The 15,355-nt window shown below is 57.9% G+C and overlaps 1 protein-coding gene across 18 annotated transcripts in view; it reads left to right on the top strand.

The window, feature by feature from the left end:
* Window positions 1–15,355, top strand: part of ARSG (arylsulfatase G) — a 103,262-nt gene that overhangs the window by 81,034 nt on the left and 6,873 nt on the right. For 9 of the 18 annotated variants that reach the window (XM_086355826.1, XM_086355835.1, XM_086355842.1 and 6 more), the window contains 2 exons: window positions 8,610–8,718; window positions 13,502–13,622. In XM_086355826.1, coding sequence (XP_086211952.1) covers window positions 8,610–8,718; window positions 13,502–13,622 — 230 coding nt within the window. Of the gene's footprint in view, window positions 1–8,609; window positions 8,719–13,501; window positions 13,623–13,950; window positions 14,150–15,355 lie in introns of those variants that run through there. The other 9 variants (XM_086355829.1, XM_086355839.1, XM_086355844.1 and 6 more) reach the window with 4 other exon arrangements.

Here is a 15,355-nt window from a genome sequence, read left to right on the forward strand (position 1 = left end):
TGGTGGAGGAGGGGTTTCTAAAAAATCGTTTTATGTGTTTGCTTATTTTTGTCTGTGCTGGGTCTCCGCTGCTGAGCAGGCTTTCTCTAGCTGCAGTGCGTGACCTTCTCACAACCGGCTTCTCTTGTTGCAGAGCGTGGGCTCCAAGTCACGAGAGCTCCAGAGCACAGGCTGGGTAGTTGGGGCGCACGGGCTCCGTTGCTCCAAGGCCTGTGGGATCTTCCCGGACCAGGGATCGAACCCATGTCTCCTGCATTGGCAGGCAGATTCTTTACCACCGAGCCACCTGGGAAGGCCAAGGAAGGGTTTAAGTGTAGTTTTCCCTACCTTCATTTGGCCAATGAATTGGTATTATTTTATAATACCAAATATAATATTTATTAATATTAATATATTATTTATAATGAATATACTTTATAAAATTAAAAACTATAAAATTTTAGAAAGCACCTGTGTCCAAGGGGTTCAGAGGTGGGCTTGGCAAGATTATCCTCTGGGGCTGGGTTCACCCTGTCATCCTATTGGCTGGCTGGCCTGACCTGTGGCCCCCAGCTGTCTCCAGGTCAGAGGACACAAACCCCCTTTCACATTAGTCTGGCAGGAAGTTTATAGCTACCTAGAAGCTGGAACATCCCTGTGTCCCATGGCCAGTGGTGAGAAGGAAGGGCTTTAATCTGGCGTCCCTGGCTCAGATCCCTTGAGAACTTTACAGGTGAGTGGCTGCTGAACCCTGACCATGCCTCCTGTCTGGACATGTGTGATGGGAGTCAGGAGGACTGGGTGCCGCCTCCTCCAGACCTGTTCAGTGACCAGGTGACTTCATGCATGAGTCACGTTGGCCCTGCCTGCTCAAGAGTGCTGTAATTGAGTCCCGGTTCCTGGACAGCTGGACCAGGAAGAGATGCCACACCCAGACTGGTGGAAATGGGTCCGGTAGCTGCAGCCATGGTGTGTGGGTTAGTCGCTCCATCGTGTCCGACTCTGCGACCCCATGGACTGCAGCCCGCCAGGCTCCTCTGTCCATGGGATTCTCCAGGCAAGAATACTGGAGTGGGTTGCTGTTTCCTTCTCCAGCAGGTCTTCCTGACCCGGGGTTTGAACCCAGGCCTCCTACGCTGCAGGCAGATTCTTTAATCTGCAGCCATCACCTAGGGAAATACAGTGCCAGCCGGGAGTGGCAGTTCCTCTTCTCTGCGCCTGCCCTCAGGCCAGGTTCCGTCCTCAGTACTCAGTTAGAGGGGCCTGGGCACTTTTACTCTCCAGGGTGAAAATTCTGAAGGCATGGAGGCCAAGATTGAGGGGACACAACTGTTCAGGAGGGGGCCCCTCTCTGGGGACCTTTCTGTTCCCTAAGAAGGTGACCTCTGACCTCCTATCTGAGGACCTGTCTCATCTTGTCTCTTAGGAGGCAGCTTTAAACTAGTGAACCAGGCTTGCAAATACGTTGTAGGGAAGAGAGAGGAGGAACTTACAAATGCAAAGAGAAGAGACGCGTGAGTGCAGTGCAGTTCGGAACGGACTCCGAGTCGTCATTGGAACCAACCGTGAGAGCTAAGTCACTTCAGTCATGTGGCCTCCTCTCGACCCCACGGGCTGTAGCCCACCAGGCCCCTCTGTCCATGGGATTCTCCAGGCAAGAGCACTGGAGTGCATTGCCATGTGTTCCTGCAGGGGATCTTCCCCACGCAGGAATCAAACCCGCATCTCCTGCATTGGCTGGCGAGTTCTTGACCACTGAGCCGCCAGGGAGTGTCCACCCGTCTGTGAATGGATGGGGAAGACGTGGTGTGTATGGATATGTACGTTGCCCGGCGCTTGAGTGTGCGGTGGGGCTGGGAGCCTCTGCTTTTCTTGGGGGGTCACGCCGGCGCCCCTGGCCGTGGGCTGAGCTCTGCCCCGACCTCGACCTCCACATCGGCTCCCCGCCACCCTGGCGGCAGCTGTCTCCCTCCCCTCTGCCCGGGACACTGCGGGGGGCTCCAGGGGGCCAGGCAGGGCCCAGAGGAGGGGGTGTGGCCGGGGTCCCGCTGGGCAGATCTTCAGGCAGGTGCCTGGTCAGTGGGGGCCTGTGTGTCCTGCTGGGAGCAGGCCTCGCCCGAGAGTCGATGAAACCGAGAAGACAGTCCATGTTTTCACAACGGAGCGGGACAGACAGTACCCGGAGCACCGCCCTGTTCCCCCCGCCGCCAGCCCGGGGCGGCCGGCCACGCGCTGGTGCCCCCTCCCCATCCTCCCTTCCTCTCCTGGCCCGGGCGGCGCTCAGCTGATGGGATGAGGCAGCGTCTCCTGGAGCGGCGTTTCGTCCCGTGCTGGGCGAGGACGCTCCGCGGGGCTTGGCCGGCACCCTGCGGGGGTGAGAGCCTGGGCCGGGGGCAGGGGCACCGCTGGGCGGCCTGGCCTTCCCCCAGGCGGAGGGGCCCAGGCTGCGGGCGGCCACTGAGTCCCCCCACGCCCTCCCCGCGTCGCAGCAGCGGCCCTTCCCCGATCCAGACCTATTTCCTCTTCGGGACAGAACAAGCACCTTGTTTGTCCCCTAACGGACGGCTCCTCTGTCTGGAGAATCTTCCCTGCTTTATGTGAAGAGCAGAGCTGTTCCTTCCTCCCCTGGTGATGAGGAAACATGCTGCTGAGTTTGGCATCCTTGCCTTCTGGGAGACCTTGGTGTAAGGTGATGCTACCCGGCAGTTACGTAACCTTTCCCACTGGGAAGCCGGCTCTGCGGCCCAGCTGTCTGTCCGGGTGGGGGTGCGAGGGGGAGCGGACAGGGGTTGGGGGGGCAGACGGGTGGGGGGAGCAGACAGGGGTCAGAGGGGGTGCAGGGGGTTGGACAGGGGTCAGGGGGGCGGATGGGGTCAGAGCGGGGCAGACGGGGTTAGAGGGGGCCGACAGGGGTCAGACAGGTTGTTGGGGGCAGTCAGGGGACAGAGGGGTTGCAGGGGGTGCAGACAGGGGTCAGAGAGGGTGCGGGGGGGGGCGGACAGGGGTCAGAGGTGGTGTAGGGGGGCGGACAGGGGTCAGAGGAGTGCGGGGTGGGGAGGATGCTGGCAGCCGGCCTGCTGGGGGCAGGGTCCTCGATGGGACCAGTGGGAGTCAAGTGATGTCCCTTTTCCAGCCACCGGCCACCAGGCTCGGAGCACCCCCACCCCGCTCACGGCCACCCAGGCCAGCTGGAGTCCTTGGCCTCACTAGAGGCCTGGCTTCCATGTGTTTCTAGAAAACTAGAGTGTGAGCTCTGGGCATCCTTGGCAAAGGCACATATTTATATTTAGAAACGAAGGCTGCTTCTTTAGAAGGTTATAGAATGTGGACTCCTCAGAACAGGCGCGTTCTTCTGCCCCGAGACACTCGTATAATGGCTTGAGGGGCCAAGCAGGTAGTTCAAATGAACACATGCTTGTTTTTGTCTGTTGTGGACAGGACTAGGGATTCGGTCAGTGGGACAGAGGGCTCTTGTCTAATGACATTCAGATTCAGTTTAAAAACAAAGTCTGCTTCGCGCCAAAGCACAGTGTCAGAGGCCTGCGTTCAGCGCACGGGCTGCCAGGCGCGGCGTCTGCCCATTCCTGTCTGTAGGGGATTTTTTTGTGCCTTTGTTTTGTTTGGGTTTTTTCGGGACCGCATTTGTTGGGCACTCCTGTGGCAGGCACCGTGCCCGAGGGCCTTGCTCAGAACTTTATATACATTGTCTGACGTCAACTTTCCAGCGTCCCATGAGACCAGTACAGTCGCTTTCCCCCTTCAAAACTGAGGAGGAGGAGACAGAGGGACGTTAAGATTTCCGCCTGGACGTCCCTGGTGGTCCAGCGGTTAAGACTCTGCACTTGCGATGCAGGGGCCGTGGGTTCAATCCCTGGTGGGAGAACTCAGATCCCGCGTGCTGCCTGAGGTCTCACGACGAGAAGGCCTTCTCCTGTTTACCTTACTGCTTTTTCTGAGCCTCTGGTCCCAGAGACTGCTGTCAGAGTGACCTGGAATGACAGCCCCACCCGAGACTTACAAAACCAGCATCTCCAGGGGTCCTTTGGCAGCTCCATGTGCTGAGAGGCTTGCCAGCCTCTGTGAGCAGCCCCGCCCTTCTGACTCAGGGGGCCGTGGCGTTTGGGAGGGACCCTTTCTGGGAAGCGCCCGTGTGTCTGAACATGGACCGTGGTGGGGCTTCCTCCACGCATCTCAGAACGGCCTCTCCTTGCACAGCCAGGGAGGAAGAAGTAAGCACACTCATGAATCATGCTTCTGTTTATATTTTGGTTGCTGAGGCTAAATATTTATTGCTTTAAGTAAGAGGTTCTGCCTTAATTAGAGTCATAACCAACCACAAGCGCCTCAAAATGCATTCTCATGGCTGTCAGACGTGGTTTCTCAGCAGAAAGCCAAATTCAACGGATGCTTTGGCTCTGCCAGTGTGACTGGTCCAAGTGTGAAGGTTGCTGTCCACGAACAAAGAGCTTTTGAAATTAGAAACTGCACATTTTACTTTATGGGCTGGACTCAACTGTTGCTCTTACTCACTGTAACGGAGAGGGGAGAAGGTCGCATTTGTTCTCTGGGGCTCAAAGGCACAAAGGCCAGATGAAACCTGTCATTAGACACACGCTGGGTAGTTTCGAGACACATCGTGTCCCCTTTCTTACTGCCCTGGAACTGACGCGCTCTACGTGAACTCACCAGGAGAGCTTTACAGGGCTTTCCTGGTGTCTGGACCCCAGCTCAGGTCAATTAACTCACAATTTCTGGGAAATGGACCTTTGCATGAGTATTTCTCCAAAGCTCCCCTAGTGACTCGAGTCTGCATACAGGGATGGGAACCACAGTCCTAGAAGGTCCTAGGAGCTCTTAATGACGGAGGGTGCCGGCCGTGTAGTCAGCCTTGGACTCAAATCCCGACTTGACTGTTTCCTTGCTGTGTGACCTTGGGCAAATTATTTAACCTCTCTGAGCTTCGACTTCTGCCTCTGAACAATGAAGAGTCACAGTGCTCAGCTCAGAAAGTTGCCCTGAGGGTTAAGGGAGACCGTTCAGGGAAGTCCGCAACTCTGTGCTTCGGGGAGGCTCAGTTAAGTGGAGGAATTACTGTTCCTAGTGTATATGTCCCAAGTCGCTTCCGTCATCTGCAACTCTGCGACCCCATGGACTGTAGCCCGCCAGGCTCCTCTGTCCATGGGATTCTCCAGGCAAGAACACTGGAGTGGGTTGCCAGGCCCTCCTCCAGGGGACCTTCCCAACCGAGGGACCGAACCCGCGTCTCTTGCGTCTCCTGCCTTGGCAGTGACTTCTTTACCACTAGCACCACTGTGAGTGTGTTAAGCGCAGGATGAGGGCCCATTAGCAGGAGCAGGAGTTGCTGAAGAGTATCAGGGGACCAGGGCCGGCTACTGTGGATTTCCGTGTTTGCTGGTGCAGATAAAGCACAGCACACACCGGCAGGTGTTTCTGATCATCAGAGGCTTGGCTACCAGGCATCAGCCCCGGGGACCCACAGACAATGCCAGTCGAACCTTTCAAAGTCGGCCCACTGCCAGCAGTGCTGACCAGATGCTGGACACTGGAATCCGGAGCAAGAAGATGGGGTGTGTACACATGTATATTTATAATTGCTTGCCTGTGCTCTGGACTCTTGAGATAAGTTCCTTTCAAGGACGAGGCTTGTGGGCATGGCTGGAATATATCAGTGTGTCTTTCTGGTAAAGCCAGAAGCTGGGGCACAGACAGGTATCAGCGGGCTAGTCTTCAAAACATAGATGGGGGTTTGCCCGCCACCCCCCGGCAAGTGTCCACACCAAGAGGCTCCTCCCAGCCAGCCTTCTCCTCTCTTGTACTGACTCCTAATCTTTGCAGGTGGCTGTCCGCTCTGCTGACATGTACACGTTTTAGAACTGGCCAAATCCCTCTTCACCTCTCCAGCTTTCAACTCTCTGCTGAAATAAGGCAAACACATCGACATATTTTTCTCTGAAAAAGAAGGAGGGAAGTTAATCATCTGAAAAAGAAGAATACAGAAGATTATGACACATGAGCAGAACCCCTAGTAGCGAGGGCCCATTAGCAGATTCACTAATTACAGGCCAGTGTGTGTGTGTGTGTGTGTGTGGTGTGTGCTGTCGTGTCTGACTCTTTGCTGCCCCATGGACTGTAGCCAGGCTCCTCTGTCCATGGGATTCTCTAGGCAAGAACACTGGAGAGGGTTGCCGTGCCCTCCTCCCAGGGATCTTCCCCACCCAGGGGCCGAAACCATGTCTCTTGCATCTCTTGCATTGGCAGACGTGTTCTTTACCACTAGTTCTACCTGGGAGGCCCAGGGGCCTGGGTACCCTTCTGGAAATACCTTGGAGGCAGAGATGCAACTCTGGTGCTGACTCTGGTGCCCACAGTCCCATCAGAGTGCAAATCCCCATCTTGGGCCTTCTGGTTGACCTGCAGAACCATTGACTGGTTTCTTGGAATTGAAGCCTTCACTTTTCCTTAGCATCTGGCCTCAGAGGCTAAGCAAGTTCATAGGAATACTGTGTTCCATGGACTTGCAAATAAATGGACTCCATATTCTCACCCACCTATTTCCCAAGCGTCCCTAGAAACGCCCCTCATGGGTGGGGGGGCGAATGTGTGCAGGGCTTGCGCGCGTGCGATGCTCCCACCCTCTCTTGGCCCAGAGCAGAGGCATAAGTCATGCATTCCACAGCCACGTGGGAGTGTGATTTATGCCCCAGCAGCGCCGGATTCTCTGCTGCATGTGCGTGAATAACGGCAGGGGGCTCTGGGCCCCTCTGGACAGCGGGACTCTGGATGGCGGCCAGATGCTTGAGACACCCCAGGCCAGGCCACAGAGTTTCCCACCCAGCCCACTTGGTTCTGAGAGCCCCACACCCCTACACAGGAACCGTCCACACGGACGTGAGTTGGTGCGTGTTTTGTTTCTTACTTCAACACTTGGGGGGACTCCAGAGCTGGTTATGAGAAAATTCCAAGAATGCTGGGCACTTCCGGTGTTGGGAGCTGGCCCGGGACTTCAAAGGTTGCCTTCGCTGCGGGGTGGCCGCTGCAGAGCGCGGGCAGCCTGGGCTTCTCCCCCCACCCCTGTTCACGGCAGCCAAACATAAGGCCGTCGCATGACCGCGGCCTGTGTGAGGCACACACAGCCTTCGCCTTGGAAGGCCTCTGACACGCTAACCGTGTGGAATTCCTGGCTCAGCTGGGCTGAAGTCGGGGCGTGTGTGGGAGTGGTGGGGATGGTCATGGCTAATTCAACGCGACGTGTATTCAGGATGTTTCCATAAGGCATGACCTCATCCCTTCCAGCCCGCTGGTCACCGTTACACTGCTGGTCACTTTTGACTCGGTAGTTACGAAAAGAATTCCTTTAATTACCCCGTGGAAATTCGTAGATTACACATAGATTGTTCTTACCTCCCCGAAAGAGGTAAGAGGTCAGAGCTATTATGAATGCTGTCTCCACAACATTGGAACAGCTCATTCATTCAAAAATAAAGGCAGCCAAAAGGGGGGAGAAAAGTGAGGCAAAGGGAAAATACAACAAAATCTATGCCAGGTCAGTTGTTGGCATCAGACAGATCAAATAGCTGGGGGGAGTTTCTGCCTTTAGTCAAATAATTTTATTTCCCATCCTCAACATGACCTGTTGGAGAAGGAAATGGCAACCCACTCCAGTGTTCTTGCCTGGAGAATCCCAGGGACGGGGGAACCTGGTGGGCTGCCGTCTATGGGGTCACACAGAGTCGGACATGACTGAAGCGACTTAGCAGCAACAACAGGACCTGTAGGAAGACACATTCCTTCACGCGTTTGTTTGACAGGTATTTGTTGAGCTTCTACTGTGTCTCACCTGTGTTCCCTGGTGGCTCAGAAGTTAAAGCGTCTGCCTCCAAAGCGGGAGACCCGGGTTCAATCCCTGGGTCGGGCAGATCCCCTGGAGAAGGAAATGGTAACCCACTCCAGTACTCTTGCCTGGAGAATCTCATGGACGGAGAAGCCTGGTGGGCTACAGTCCACGGGGTCGCAAAGAGTCGGACACGACCGAGTGACTTTACTTTCTTTGACTTTACTGTGTCTCAGGCGCATGGGATGTTTGCCGGGTCATGCTGTGCAGGTGCTCAGGAAGCCAGGCAGTAAAGAAGCCAGGCAAGCTGATGGTCATATGTGGAATGAGGGAATTAGGTGACGTGATTCCATAACGAGGGACAGAGGCGGCGATTTACACCTTTATCCAGTAAAATAAAAGCACGTATTGAAGGAGATTGGACTTCCCAGGTGGCTCAGCGAGTAAAGGATCTGCCTGCCAACGCAGGAGACGTGGGTTTGATCCCTGGGTCGGGAAGGTCCCCTGGAGAAGGAAATGGCCACCCACTCCGGTGTTCTCGCCTGGAGAATCCCGTGCACCAAGTAGCTTGGCGGGCTACAGTTCATGGGGTTGCAAGAGTCAGACACAACTAAGCGACTGAACATACACACATATTGAAAGAGATTAACTAGGTGAATAAAAATGGCTGATTACCAAGGGAAGTCGGGCCTTTGCTGGAACTATTGGGAGCTCTCAGAGCATCCCCGTCAGGAAGGACTGCTCTTCCCAGAGAACCGACTGCCTCCGTGTCTCGCAGGGGGAAGTCCCGCCAAGCAGACCACCTGGGAAGGAGGGCACCGCGTCCCGGCCCTGGCTTACTGGCCCGGCAGGGTCCCCGTCAACGTCACCAGTGCAGCTCTGCTGAGGTATGACCCCCCCCCCCGCCAAGTTCCTTGAGATGCAAGAAGGCGTGTGCTTGGGTGGCTGGAGACCTCCCCCTCGCCGACCCTGGGCAGGCGTCCACAGGGCCTTCCCAGACTCAGACTGCAGCTGCGCGGAGCTGCGTGCAGGCCAGCCTGTGAGCTCCTTAAAGCACAGAGGGCTCTTCAGGCCCTCCTCCGGGGAGACCGTCTCTGGGAAGAGGGCGCCGGGCGGGCTGCATGGCCGTCAGCACTGGCTGCAGTGGCGTCTGCAGCAGCGTCATCACCACTTTCCTTGGGCTACGCTCCCCTGGTGGCTCAGATGGGAGGGAATCTGCATGCAATGCGGGAGACCTGGGTTCGATCCCTGGGTCAGGAAGATCCTCTGGAGAAGGAAATGGCAACCCACTCCAGGCTTCTTGCCTAGAGAATCCCATGGACAGAGGAGCCTGGCGGGCTAAGGTCCATGGGGTCGCAAATAGTCGGACGTGACTGAAATGACTTAGCATGTACTCATGCCAGCTGGTGGTAGGGAACGGGGGAGAACAGATCACTGAACCCGGATGATTCCCCCCTTGGGGGTAGGGCAGGTGTCTGAGGGGGGTCACTCAGATGGATAGCCCTGAGAAAGGGGTCTAGGCATTCACGTGCCCTGGAGGGGAGAGAGAGGGAAGGAGGGTCCCCCTGGCTGGGGAGGAAAGGCTGAATCCTTGGCTCAGGACCTTCTTCCTGCCTCTGCCTAAGAAGCTCCAAAAAGAAGTGCCCCTTTCTTCGTAGGACAACTGTCAGCGTGATCACATGTCAGATCATGCCGATCTCCTTATCGAGGCTGACCCAGAGGCCATGTCCTGGCACAGAGCTCGGCCGTGGTGAGCGTCCTGAACGCAATGCCACGCGGCCCTGATTCCTAACTAGGGGGGCATCCTCCTCATGGTGTGCCCCATGGGCAGGGGTGCCAGGTGCTTGCTTACGTGCTCAGAGGCTTTGTTCTGGTTAAAGACTAATTTTCTAGTTCCAGAGGTCCTTCGCCATCAACCAGTTGGGTTCTGGACTAGAAAATGCAGCCCAGAGGAGGAGCGCACATCTCACTGGTGTCCTTCGGGGCGGGGCGGGGGGCGGAGGGGGGCAGGGCTTGAAGCCATGGGTCGGAAGGGTAACCAGCCGTGATGCCAGAGCAGCGGGTGGCCAGGCCCTGTCCCTGGGCCCCCAGGAGCCTGTGGTCAGCCCAGTACCATTGGGGAGGGTGTTGCCCAGCAGGTGTGACAAGCAACTCGGGCTGGAGTTTGTGACGTCAGGTTGGCCGGGAAGCGGGCCAGGCGGGCTGCTTTTCCTGGGCCTGACTCGCTGCAGTCAGGCCAGGGCTTCACGGGCTGGGCTGGACGTGCACAGGAAACTCAGCCAAGGGTGACGTCACCAGGAGCCAAGCAGGCTGTTGTCGGTTGAGAATGGCGTCTGTGCCTACCGTCGGTCACCGTGCCTCGATGGAGCGGCATCCCTGTGCTCATTAGTTCAGGCTTCAGAGGTGACAGCTGACTCAGGGGCTCGCTGGTGAGTGTCCCAAGGAAGCCTGTCTTGGGGACCTCCCTGGCGGTCCAGTGGTTAAGCCTTTGCCTTCTAATGCAGGCGGCGCAGGTTCGATCCCTGGTCGGGGAGCTAGGATCCCCCGCGCCCAAAACCAAAGCATAAAATTCTTCAATGAAGATGGATTGTTGTGTCCAGTATGGATCAGGCATGGCTCCAGGGACCGGATGTTGGAACAGGCTCATCAGACAGATGGAGAAGGAAATGGCAACCCACTCCAGTATTTTTGCCTGGAGAATCCCAGGGACAGAGGTCCTGGTGGGCTGCAGTCTGTGGCATCGCACAGAGTCAGACACAACTGATGCGACTTAGCAGCAGCAGCAGCAGCAGACTGAAAGCTCCTGCTGTTTTGGAGCCGATGTCCCTTCGGGAGTGCAGGGCTTGGCAGCACACGCCGAAAGGGCCCTGTGGTCTGACCCTAAAGCCCTGAAGCAGGGTATCTCGACCTTGGCGCTGTTGACATTTGGGGCCGGACTGTTCTCTATGGTGGAGGGTGTCCCAGGCGTTTGAGGATGTCTCTAGATGCCAACGGCTGCCCCAGCCCCAGCTGTGACGACCGGGACGTCCCGAGGCAGCTCCATGAGCCCCTGGGAGGACAGGCTCATGCCGGTTGAGTCCGAGCTCTCGTGCAATGCCCTGGGTTGTGTGCAGAAAGGGGTGGGTCTGCTCGCACCTGAGCTGGGAGCCACGTCTCCTCTGTCCGGAACCAAGGACCACTCTCGTGGGGACTCCTGGGCCAAGTCCACAGCGACGATTGGGGCAGGAAGGACGTGAAATAACCTCATGTGAAAAACAGCTAAGGGTCTGTTTTGCCAGGAGAGTGGATAGTCCCTCGGGTGAGGGGGGTGCGGCTCTTTCCCCAGATCGGAAAGGCAGGCTGCTGTGTGCAGGGGCCACAGCTGTCTCCAGGCAGTGGGTCCAGAAGGATCCACAGCAGGCAGTGCCCTTCAGGGGGTCCCATGGGCTAGGCGCCACGCTCCCCCGCAAGGCCCAGCCACGCCTCCCCTTTCAAGACCCCGTCCCTGTTGCTGTGTCTGGCAGCGGGCTCCGGGGGAATGGGTGGTCCTGACGACCTCACTCCGGGCTGCGTTCTGCTTGGTCATCGACGTGCGCGCTTTGGTGTTGGGTTTTCCTGGCGCTCTGGTCATGCTCTGCTCCCTGGAAGGTGCTGATGGAGCTGCTGGTCTCCCAGGGGGACCTGGGGGTGCTAGGGGAGCTGCAGCCTCTCCAGCCTCCCCCACGGGACCTGGGCCAGGAATGGGGGCACCTAGATTCCCCTGGGGGTAATGCGAGTGAACCCCACGCGGGACGGATGGCAACTAAGAGAGGCTGAAGAGCATGCTCCCCATGCCCTGGGCTGGTTCCCGCTTCTCCACAGTTCAGAGGGGTTCTGCCGGCCCCTCCCTCGCTCTAGACCCAGAGTCAGGCCTGTGCACCCCAACCGACCCACCAGAGCCCCCCACTTCTCACTGCCTGCCTGCAGATCACACCTGCCCCGAGGTCACGTCCTCACTTCTAGGAAGCAGCCTCCCCCATCCCCTCCCTCACCCCCTCCCCACCCCCTACTCTGGACTGGCTTCTGGACTGCTCCGTACTCCACGAGGGCTTGCTGCCCTTCCTGCCTCTGCACGTGTGTGGGGTGCCAGCTCCTGGAAGGAGCATCTCGGGAGATAAGCCGTTGGCCCCGTGGACTCTGGAAGCCAAAGGGAGAGCAGAGACTCTTCCCAGTCAAGGGGGAGGGTCTGCTGTGGGCGGAGCCCTGGGCCAGAGGAGGGGAGGATGTTTGCTGGGAGGATGGCCTGCCAGGTCCCTTCTGAGACCCCTTCCTGTGGGGTGAGGCTCCCCGCAAGACCCTGGGCTGGGGAAGCCGGAGCCCATCCTCTCCCAGGGACGTCCAGCCTCATGTGGCCAGGCCCTTGGGTCTCCATCGAGTCCCACTGACTCTTGGTGGGCCTGGCCCTCAGAGTCACAGCACTGCTCCTGCTGGAACTTTTTTTTTTCTGACCAGAATGCAGGAGGGAGATGTGCCTTGGTATGGAGGCAAATGGTAGCATGTGACTTCAGAGAAACTCAGACTAGGCACACCCGCCGTCGTGGCCGCCTTCGGGTGGAGGGGCTGTGGGCGTGGTGCTCCTTCACGTCGCTGGGCGTTACCTTTTCTCCTGCCCTCAGCACAGACCAGGGCTTCCCAGGTGGCCCACGCGATAAAGAAGCCGCCTGCTGATGCAGGAGATGCAAGAGACGTGGGTTCAATTCCTGAGTCGGGAAGATCTTCTGGAGGAAGAAATGGTGACCCGCTCCAGTATTCTTGCCTGCGAAATCCCACGGACAGAGGAGCCTGGCGGGCTACAGTCCATGGGGTCGAAAAGAGTCCAACACGAATGAGCACCTCCCCCCGGCCCCCAAACATGGACTAGTTTGTAAAAGGAATAAAAGGGCTTAATGAAAGGGGATGGGATGTGTCACCCATGACCGTGTTCTAAACACAAGCGAGCTATCTGCAACATGGAGACCCCGGGAGGAAAATGAAGTAAATATTCCCCTGCAGATGCTGGTCACACACTGCTCCCGCTCGGCGGGCGGTGGTGGCCTCGGTGGTGACAGGTAGAGCCTCTTAGTTCTCTTTTTATTTATTTTTAAAAATGATTTTTATTGCAGTCTAATGTTGTGTCAGTTTCTGCTGTACAGCAAAGTGACTGGTATACATGCACATCAGTTCAGTTCAGTTCCGCCGCTCAGTCGTGTCCGACTCTTTGCGACCCCGTGGACTGCAGCACACTGGGCCTCCCTGTCCATCACCAACTCCTGGAGTTTACTCAAACTCATGCCCATTGAGTCGGTGATGCCATCCAGCCACCTCGTCCTCTGTCACATGGAGCCCCTCTTTAGAGGCTTTTCCCGTCTGGGCTGTTAAAGAGTATGGAGTAGAGTTCCCTGCTCTGCACTTGCTGTTTAGTCGCTCGGTCGTGTCCGGCTCTTTACGACCCCATGGACTGTAGCCGCCAGGCTCCTCTGTCCATGGGACTCTCCAGGCAAGAAGACTGGAGCGGGTTGCCACTTCCTCCTCCAGGGGATCTTCCTGACCCAGGGACTGAACCCTGGGCAGAGGATGGCCCGTACTGGGGGCCGTCCAGGTGGGTCTGGCCCCAGGATGACCAGGCAGAGGGCCTGGGGACACTGGGGCTGACTCTGCCTGGTCTTCCCGCAGCGTGCTGGACATCTTCCCCACCGTGCTGGCCCTGGCAGGGGCCCCCCTGCCCCAAGGCCGACGCTTTGACGGTCTGGACGTCTCGCAGGTGCTGTTTGGCCAGGCGCAGACGGGACACAGGGTAAGTAGAGGAGGTGCGTGTCCTCTCGGGCTCGTCGGGAGGCTGGCCTGCCGCCCCCAGTGGGGTCTGCCTGCTTCTGTGCAGACAGACCTGTCCTCAGAAGATGCCCGCCAGTGGCCGCTGGAGGTCCAGCGTGTCAGACCCCAGGGAGGGGGACTCCTTTGACAGGAACCTCTTCCCACTCCCTGCTCTGCTTCCTGAGTCAGTCCAGCTCATCACCCAGATTTCTAGGTAGCAGTTTGGCCTAGGGCAGGTGTCCGTGGGTACATATTCCCTGTAACAAATGATTTTTTTTCTCACCATCATTTAATTTTCTGACATGACGTAGGCAGAAGGCACAGGTTTTAGCTGGATGGGATGTGTGAGCAGCGTCTGCGTTGTGCATCCTGGGCTCCCTGCCTCCCCCCTCCACTGACCCCGCCAGAACGAAAGCTCCCTGAGGGCAGGAATCTCATCAGGGAATTCTCAGTGCGCTTAACACGGGGTCTGGCACCCAGCCAGCGTGCAATAAATGAGAATTGAGTGAATGACTGGATGGATGAATGAGTGAGCGGATGCATGGATGATGTCCTGGGGGTCGGGGCCCCTGACCTCTCCCGGCTCCTGGAGTGCTCAGCGCACACAGCCCTTCAGCCCCCAGGCCCCTCTCTGGTGTTCCCGGAAGCATTTGGTGGCTGTCTCTCTCTCTCTGTTTTACTTTTGCCAACAGGAAGAGGAAGTGGGAGGAGGGAAGGAGGCGGGTGGGATCCGGGCCTGGCTTCCCAGTTAGGACCTGCACATCAAAGCGTCTATTTCTGGCCTCCCCAGAGTCACAGGGAAGTGAGTCGAGTGTCCTGGGGCAGTTCCTGAAGGTGCCCCGCCCCTCTCCGGTGCACTGGTCAGAGTGGGCCCTGGGCTCCTCCCTGGAGGCCCAGGCTGGCCCCTGGGGCAGAACAGCTCCTCCCAGCCAGTCTGATCCCCGCCACCGCCCCCCACTTCCCGAGCTGCAGACCCTGCCAGGCCCAACCCTGCTCCCCGCCCCCACCCAGGACAGCTACGCTGGAAGGTGGCTTCTGCCCCTGGGCTGGGAGCTGGCGGTACGTGGCCCTGGGGGGTTGTCCACTGCGTCAGCGGAGAGATGCTCCTGAGTGTCCAGGAGGGTGACTGAGGTCACCAGGAAACTTTGACGCTGGCTCCTCAACACGGTCCCAGCGCCCGTGGGAGCCGGCTCCTGGGCGCGGAACTTCCGTCTGCAGCCGGCGGAGACCTGCTTTCTCAGGCTGCCTCTTTCCGCAAACTCACGGGGGCCCCTCTTCAGGGCTGCGTGGTGACTGACCTGGGCCCCAGGGACCCGGCAGGACGGCCCGATAAAAGCCACAGCTCCGTTTGGGGTTTTGTGGGGACGTGTGATGGGTGGGGACCCAGCTGGAGTGGGGCTGACGGCACCCCGTGACCCGAGGGAAACAGCCACGCCTTACCGCTCACCAGGAGCTCTGTGGGAACTTTTAGGGTGTGTCTCCCGTGGGCCCGGCCCCACCAAGGACTAGACTCCTGCACTGTTAGTAAAGACACCTGAGAGGTCAGCATAGCTTGCTGCTTCCCTGGATTTGGCCTTGGGCTTTTCCGAGTGTGTGCTAAGTCACTTCAGTCGTGTCTGACTCTTTGCTCTCCCGTGGACTGTAGCCTGCCAGGTTTCTCTGTCCATGGGATTCTCCAGACAAGAACAGTAGAGTGGGCTGCCATGCCCTTCTCCA

Source organism: Bos grunniens, chromosome 19 (assembly GCF_055505025.1).
Source record: "Bos grunniens cultivar Pamir isolate PY7600 chromosome 19, Bosgru_T2T1.0, whole genome shotgun sequence".
NCBI classification, from domain to species: domain Eukaryota; kingdom Metazoa; phylum Chordata; class Mammalia; order Artiodactyla; family Bovidae; genus Bos; species Bos grunniens.